The 7,707-nt window shown below is 48.2% G+C and overlaps 6 protein-coding genes across 6 annotated transcripts in view; 1 reads left to right on the top strand and 5 right to left on the bottom strand.

The window, feature by feature from the left end:
• The window catches only part of Bathy06g02990 (predicted protein), a gene marked incomplete at both ends in the record, with an annotated part of 1,146 nt that extends 584 nt beyond the window's left edge, over window positions 1-562 (bottom strand). The window contains 2 exons of the mRNA XM_007512447.1: window positions 1-220; window positions 368-562. The exon at window positions 1-220 is cut by the window's left edge and continues 584 nt beyond it. Coding sequence (XP_007512509.1) covers window positions 1-220; window positions 368-562 — 415 coding nt within the window. The remainder of the gene's footprint in view (window positions 221-367) is intronic.
• A 273-nt stretch (window positions 563-835) lies between these two features.
• Bathy06g02980 (UDP-galactopyranose mutase) lies at window positions 836-2,251 on the top strand (the record flags this gene model as incomplete). The annotated part of the gene is made up of 1 exon (XM_007512563.1): window positions 836-2,251. The coding sequence occupies one exon, from the start codon at window positions 836-838 to the stop codon at window positions 2,249-2,251; it is 1,416 nt and encodes a 471-aa protein (XP_007512625.1).
• A 116-nt stretch (window positions 2,252-2,367) lies between these two features.
• Window positions 2,368-2,640, bottom strand: Bathy06g02970 (predicted protein; the record flags this gene model as incomplete). Its single annotated transcript, XM_007512525.1, has 1 exon — window positions 2,368-2,640. One exon carries the CDS (start codon window positions 2,638-2,640, stop codon window positions 2,368-2,370), a length of 273 nt encoding a protein of 90 aa, XP_007512587.1.
• Window positions 2,641-3,520: 880 nt separating this feature from the next.
• Window positions 3,521-4,144, bottom strand: Bathy06g02960 (unknown protein; the record flags this gene model as incomplete). The annotated part of the gene is made up of 1 exon (XM_007512590.1): window positions 3,521-4,144. One exon carries the CDS (start codon window positions 4,142-4,144, stop codon window positions 3,521-3,523), a length of 624 nt encoding a protein of 207 aa, XP_007512652.1.
• Window positions 4,145-4,368: 224 nt separating this feature from the next.
• On the bottom strand, window positions 4,369-5,142 carry Bathy06g02950 (unknown protein; the record flags this gene model as incomplete). Its single annotated transcript, XM_007512739.1, has 1 exon — window positions 4,369-5,142. The coding sequence occupies one exon, from the start codon at window positions 5,140-5,142 to the stop codon at window positions 4,369-4,371; it is 774 nt and encodes a 257-aa protein (XP_007512801.1).
• A 494-nt stretch (window positions 5,143-5,636) lies between these two features.
• Window positions 5,637-7,394, bottom strand: Bathy06g02940 (amino acid permease-associated region; the record flags this gene model as incomplete). Its single annotated transcript, XM_007512787.1, has 1 exon — window positions 5,637-7,394. One exon carries the CDS (start codon window positions 7,392-7,394, stop codon window positions 5,637-5,639), a length of 1,758 nt encoding a protein of 585 aa, XP_007512849.1.
• Between the last annotated feature and the right edge of the window lie 313 nt (window positions 7,395-7,707).

Below are 7,707 nucleotides of genomic sequence, written 5' to 3'. Positions count from 1 at the left end.
CGTACACGCGACCTCCGACGGAATACACGCTTCGTCTGCACACTCTCGTCGCGCTTCTTTGCGACCGCTGCTGATTTTGTTGCTCCTTCCTCTTGCGATGCGCGTCCTCTTCCTCCTGTCCCAACAAAATGGACCGATCTTCGGCGTAATTGATCTTTCGCACGACTCGAGACGTTCGTCGGCGTTCGCTTTCCGGTATACACTCTTTCCGCTTTTGCTTCTGTGTATAATTTTGTTGTTGTTCGTATTATTAAAGAAGATATAACACACGCGTCAGTCAAAGCAAAGAGCGAGACAGAGACAGAAAGAAAGAACAAAAGAAAGAGACAGAAAGATGAGACGAATGCGAGGAAGTCCTCTCTCGTACCTTTCTCGGCGTCGGCGTCGCGATCGGTGGAAACATGCTGGAATGTTTCCCGATGAGATTTTCCAATCCCATCTCTTTCATCCGTTGTACATTTTTCGCGATTCTCGCTTCGCGTTCGAGCTCGAATTGCGACAAGGGCGTCGCGAAAGAGTTATTATTAATTGGGGAGGTTGGCGAGGATGAATTATTTGACATGGCGCGAATTTTAGTATTATTACTACACGCTTATTAGTAGTATTAGTAGTAGAGTGATGATGATGAATTGGAGAGCGTTCCCGTGGGTTTTTGGCGGGAAAATGTTTTCATACTTAGGGTTTCATTTGTTACCCTAAACATAATATTCCACTGCTCTTTCAGAAGTCTTCCAGAGCGCTCTTTGAGCCTTTCTCGGTTCTTTTCTCCCTGAGAACTACGGAGGAAAGACACTGCCAGCGAGCGACACAAACGGAAGAAGAAAGTACTCTCATCATGCCAAAAGGCCCGTTCGCGAGCTCGGTCGGCGTCGGCCGCGCGGAACCGGAGTGGGCGAAGTTGAACAAAGTCGATGGGATTTGTGGACGAGACGTGATGCACCAATCCGGAGAGAAAACGGAAGCGCCGTTAAAGTTGGAGGATGAAATCACGAGCGGCGAGTGCGAATCTCTGATCGTTCCGGAAGATGGAGGTTTTGATTTGTTAATCGTGGGTGCCGGGTTGAGCGGGTCTGTGATCGCGGAAAGGTGCTCGAAAGAGTTGAACATGACGTCTTTGATTCTCGATAAAAGAGACCACATAGGAGGGAACTGCTACGACTTCGTCTCGGACGAAGGCATTCGGTGCTCGAAATACGGCGCGCATTTATTCCACACGAATTTCGAAAGAGTGTGGGAGTACGTGCAAAACTTCTCGGAGTGGATCCCGTTCGATCATAGGGTGAAAGGACGCGTGGAAGATGAAAATAAAGAGTTGAAATTGGTTCCGATACCGCCGACGAGAGAGACGGTGAACGCGTTGTTTAGCGCCAACGTAAACACGGACGAAGAGATGCAAAAGTGGTACGACGAGCAACGAGTGGTGCCGAAAAGTGAAGACGGACAGCCGAGGAACGGAGAGGAAGCGGCGCTGAGCAGAGTCGGGCCGCTCTTGTACGAAGCCGTGTTTAAACATTACACGAAGAAGCAGTGGGATAAATACCCGGAGGAGTTGGACGCGAGCGTGTTGTTGAGGTTGCCGTGTCGGACGACGACAGACGATAGGTACTTTTCCGATCCGTGGCAAGCGTTGCCGAGAAGAGGATACACTAGAATTTTCGAGAACATGTTGTTGGGCGACGAGAATATACAGATTCGGTTGAATTGCGACTTTTTTGAGTTGAAGAAGTCGAACGCGTTGCCGAAACATAAGTTGGTCGTGTTCACGGGTCAAATAGACGCGTATTACGCGAGTTTAGGGATGCCAAAGTTAGAGTATCGATCGCTGGAGTTTGAAAACACGTACGTCGAGGAACCAGAAGATGGTTATTACCAAGAAGCTATGGTTGTAAACTACCCGTCGTCGTCGGTGCCGTTTACTCGCATCGTCGAATACAAACACACGCCGAATCAGCCGAGCGAACAACCCTTGCCGAGAGGCACTTTGATTGCGAAAGAGTACAGCACGGACGTCGGGGAACCTTATTACCCCGTACCGAATCCAGAAAATAGAGCTTTGTACGAAAAATACGCCGCGTTAGCCGAGAAAGAGAAAGGGGTGTGTTTCGTCGGGCGATTAGCGAGTTACAAATATTTCAACATGGACCAAGCCATTTTGAACGCGTTGGAGATGTACGATAACATGAAAGAAAACGGGACGTTAGAGCCGAAGAGGAAACCGGAAGATTTCGGACCCGGGGATGGACCCAAGTGATTAGATATTTTAAATAATATGTATTAAAAGAGAATATTTAAAAACTTACGGCAAAAGTGCTTATATAATAAATTCCACGTCGGCAAGTCTCTCCTCCATCCCTTTTTCATCACGCTTTACAATTTTACAATCACAAACAACAAACCAAACAACAAAACGCTCACAATCAACCCACCAATGGCTACAGCCATTTCATCCCTCGATTTTAACGCAAATCGTCGTTCACCGCACGCAGGACACCTCTTCTCTTCCGCCCACGGGCCTTTCGTGCCGTCGTACACGTACCCGCACCCTTGACACACCCAAAGTTTCCCGTCGACGACGGCGTTCGGGTTCGCCGCGATCACTTCCGCGGACGGTCTCGAGCCTCTTTCCGGTTTCCCCGCCATGGCGATGATGTGCACGCCTCTTTTGTCTACTCGTTGTTTTCGTCGTTGTAATTGTGCAGTTTTGAGTGCAACTTTGGTCGAATTCACCTGCTTAAAAAAATGTTAAAGTCTCGAACAGTCAGTGTCTCGTTCTTTTTTCTCTCACTCTAGGGAAACGTGAGGGTAAAATTCCGAGTCATATCTCATCGTCATCATCATCATCATCATCATCGACCGTCTCGCCGATATGTGCGCGCAGTAAAACAATGCTCGAAAAGACACGCACGCGTCTCTGATACTACTCGTTGTGGTCGTTCTTTCTGAGGCGTTTGACGAATACTAAACGCATCAGAATCACGCGCATAAACATATGATATGTAAATCAACACAAAATTGGACGTTTTGATGACGACGACGAGGTTTTGATGAGCGATGATGGACCCCGCGCAGGTCTACTCACGACACGCGCAGATAAAAAAGAAAGAAGAAACGAAAAGGTAAGAAGGGCACAAAAGACAAAGCGCACCTTGGTGTTGGTGTTCTTGCGCAAAGAAACCGTCGTCGTCGTCGGTCGAGCGACCGACGGGACCAGAGAGGTGGATAACGAGAACATTTTTTGGTTAAAAAACTCCTTTTTTGTGATGAAGCAGAAAGATGAAAAAAATGAAAAAAATGAAAATTTTTCTCAAAACTAATAAGGAGACCAACAGATTTTCCTTTGTCTCGTACGCGGCGTAAAGCTTTGACGATGATGTGTGAATACGCTTCTCTCTGTGTCTCTCTTTGAAAAGAAAGCAGTTTTCCCCGCATTTTGATGCGCGTTTTGGTGGAATCTTGACTTTCAATGCTAGGATTTAAGAAATATATGTATACGTATACTCTGGCGACGACGTTTTGGTTTTCAACCGCCCAAACCGCGGAAACTCTCGCGTCTCTCGAGCGCTCTCTTCGCGAGTCTTTGAAAGATTGATTTGACGTTACAACCGGTTTTCGCGTTCGCAGATGCGACGAAACTGGAGAGTTCTGGTGAGATGCTGAGATGGCTCCTCGAGTCTTGGGAACCTTCGGTGGTGGTACTCTTTGAGGACGACGACGCGGTCGTCGTCAGTCTTCGATCGAAAGCGTCGAGCGCATCGAGCGAGCGCTCGAGGAAAGCGTCGTCGGGTTGAAGTTTATTTTTGTCGTCGTCGTCGTCGTCGACAAAGTCGTGGACGCACAGACACACGCACGGTGGAAGTGAGCGTCGATTTTGTCGTTTCGCGGAGTTCACGTACCGCGCGACTTCCTCGAACCATTTCGACTGGACCAAGCGCAAAGACTTGTTCAAGTCCCCTCCTCGGTTATTCGCGACTACAATCAGAAAAGCGTCGATGTCTCGACTGGAATCAACGTACGTCGCATACCGCGCATCTCTATAGCAGTCGTTTCCAGAAAAGTCTGTGATGCAAATCTCTAAAGATACACTTTCAGTATCGTTACCATCGTCGTTGTCGTTTAATTCCATTCGTTTGGCGGCGTAGTCCATGGCGACCGTTTTCGCCGGTTTCCGAAAAGGAGGCTGGTGACCGCGAGAGGAAGGCGAACGGTTCGTGCAAAACGACGTCACCAAAGCCGATTTTCCGGCACCAACGTCTCCGAGAACGCACACGTGCATCCGTTTTCTCTTCTTTGTGGACATGAGTGCCATACGAGTCATGAATTCTTTACGAATATATCTCTGTTTGGGTCTGCGCTCTTCAAAATCTATTTTTAGACGGCTGCGCTCGAGCGACTCCGACTATCATCATCATCAATACTTTTACTACTATTATTAGTATTATTAGTCCCCGCTAACGCTTTCATCTCTTTCCGTGTTTTCGCATTTATCTTCCACGTCACCGATATTCGCATTCCAGCGCCGTAATCTTGCCCGACGCTCCACACCGCCGTCAATATCGAAACCACCGCGATCCATTCGAAGGAAGCCAGTATCCTATAATTGCGGTCGAAACCGCCCTTCGGAGGCATGCGAACCACCACAAACATAAACATAGAAAATGCGCCTATAGCGCACGCTATGCTTTTCACCCACAAGTGTTTCTTCCTGTACGCTTTCGATTGCAAAAAATGCACGCCGCCCGATGCTTCCTCTCCTTCTTCTTCCGGAGTACACTCCGACGCCGGCTCGAAATTCTTATACATCTGATACGTCAACATGCACACCCACAACAAAGCTCCGCACAAGAATTGAAACGCGCAGAACCCGTGTATGTATACATTCTCGTTCTTCTGTACGCTCGCTACTCCGGCTAAACCTATCGCCGCTATCGCCCCAACAAGACGCGTTCTCTTCGCGAATCTTTCCCACGTTTTCGTATCCGTGTCGAAGAACGCTCGCACGAACGCCTCTTGAATAAACGCGAAGCCGAATAGAAAAACCGCCGCCTGTAGGTAGCAATACAAAGGTGGTAAGAATAATATCGTCTGGTCAATAAGCAAGAACAATCGATGCAACAAAAGATACAACATAATAAAGCGAAACATCGACGAAAATGAACATCCATCGACGACTTTGCCATCGCGGCGGTCAAACGCAAAACACCTTCACTTACCACGTTGATAAAAAATCTCGAAATCCACGTTTGAGGATCTTTCGTAAACGTATCGGAGACGATCGGTACGTCGTATATGGTGTCTCCTTTTGCCGCCGCTGCGATGTAGCACGTTACAATGGTCAACGAGACGAAAAAAATGGCTGCGTTGATGACGTCTGATGCGCGTATCTGTGTAAAGAATAAGAGTAATAAAACAGTTAGTTGGGGGTGAAACGAGAGACAAAAATTGGATTAAATTCTTTTAAAAGCGCGAACGACAACATCACAAGAACGAAGCGATGCGAGAAAGAAAGAAGTCTCACGTTGGTGAGCAAGTCGTAGTTCGGTTTCGACGCCACGGGGGTGTTACTGTTCATTATTTTGTCTACTCTTTTATACACTTTTTTTATGCCGCTTTTTATTATCTATTTTTGCTCTAAACTCTCATGCTTTCTCTTCTTCTTCTTCAGATGGTATTTCGTAATACTCGCAACATCGAACGTAATCCATGGCCACGTAACTCGCCAATGCGATTAAACACACCAGAGCGAAACGAACGTGTGCCAACGACCCTAAACTCACAATTAACTGCGACGTGGCTAATACGCCTAACGAAGGGAAGAGCGGGACGAACGGCGCGGTGAACTGCGTCTGAGTGTTCGGCGCGTTGCAAAAGCCGTTCGTTTGAGGAAACGTTTTGAGGCCGTAGAGATGGAAGGAGAGGATGGTGTAGCACACGGCGATGGCGGAGAGGATTTGGAGCACTAGTTCGAGTTCGTACGTTACCGAGAAGCACAAAGAGAGACATGCGATCAAGAGGTACAAGGCTCGCGAAAGCGCCGGCCATCTCGCGTTCATGTCGTCGAATCGAACGTCTTTCGGCGTGTACCTTCGAACCAAAAGCGCGAGGTTGACTCCGCAGAATATCGTCAACGTCCCGATGGAAACCATTTGTGCTAATATACCGATATCGAACACTAAGGTCAAAACGCCCGTCAGAGCCCAGGTTAAAATGCTCGCGTTTACCGGCGTCCCGTACGTCTCCGAAACGTTCGCGATGCATTTCGGCATCAATCCGTCTCTCGCCATCGCCATGTATACTCTCGGCTGTCCAACTAAACATCCCAACAGAGAAGTCACGATACAAAAGATAGCCCCGCAACTGACAACCACTGATGCCCACGGAATGCCGTTCTTTGTAAACGCGACGGAAAAAGGTGCGTCCACGTCTATTTGTTCGTACGACACCATGCCCGTGATAACGCCCGCCATCGCGCAATACAAAATCCCACTGATCGCTAAAGAGCCTAGAATACCAATCGGTAAATCCTTGCCTGGATTTTTCGTTTCCTCCGCTAAGGTTGCCACCGTATCAAACCCGATGAACGCGAAGAAAACCACGGACGCGGCTGACATGACGCCTTGCCATCCAAACTCCGGAGGAATGAAAGGCGTGTAATTATCCACGTCGACTTCCGCGGACCCGACAATAATCACAAACGCAATCGTTGCCATCGCTAAAGTAACCACCACGAATTGAAAATTCTTCGTTTGCTCCATCCCGCGAAAAATCGTGAGCGTCATCGCGGATACCAATAAAAACGCGCAGAAATCGAGTTCAATCGCGTGTTCGATGATCTTCACTCGCATCGCGTCCGGCTTCAAACCGAACAGCGTCGCGAGATAACTCGTAAACCCTCTCGCGACTGCCGCCCCACCCACGGTCAATTCTATCGCTAAATTCCACCCCGTAATATACGCGAACACTTCCCCGAACGTAATCGAGATGAAATTATACGCGCTCCCGCTCGTCGGCGCGCACGTCGCGAACTCGCTGTAGCACAACGCCGTGAACACGGACGCACACATCGCGATCAGGTAACTCACAATCAACGCCGGTCCTGCGTTTTCTTTCGCCGCGGTTCCGGTTAAGACGAAAACTCCGGCGCCGACGATACCACCTACGCCTATGACGACCAAATCGGATGCGCTTAAGACTTTCTTCAGACCTCCATCCTTCCGCGTTTTGTTGTTCTTCTTGAACACGAAAAGTCTCTCGGATTTCAATCGCAACGCGCGAACGATGAATTCGTCCAAGCGAGTAAATCTTATTCCTTTCGTCCCGATGTCTACTTTCGAGTCCACGTAGTTCCTCTGAGCGCGTCGTCTCGACGACGATTTTTGAAACGACGACGACGACATGTTGTTGTTGTTTGCGTGTTCAGCGCCGAAAAGTAATGCGTTAGGATATATGTGTGGTGCGCACAAAATGTGATACATGGGTGTTGAACTTTTGCTTCCAATTTAGGGTGTCTAAAGTGCTCAAAAAGAGCCCAAAAGAGGCAATCCATTCACGTCATATTAATTACATCGTGTGTACGAGTAAATTATAAAATGGCAGCGGTTCCGACGGCAAACGCGACGAGAGCTTTCTTATTGGTGCGCTGCAATGAATGCATTCTTTCGATGATATAGTCGTTTTTGAAGATTTGTTCTTTTTTGATCATCGCTTTAT

Source organism: Bathycoccus prasinos, assembly GCF_002220235.1.
Source record: "Bathycoccus prasinos genomic : Chromosome_6".
In the NCBI taxonomy this organism is placed as follows: domain Eukaryota; kingdom Viridiplantae; phylum Chlorophyta; class Mamiellophyceae; order Mamiellales; family Bathycoccaceae; genus Bathycoccus; species Bathycoccus prasinos.
The sequence above is the reverse complement of the archived record's forward strand: the minus strand, read 5'-3'. Positions and strand labels throughout refer to the sequence as shown.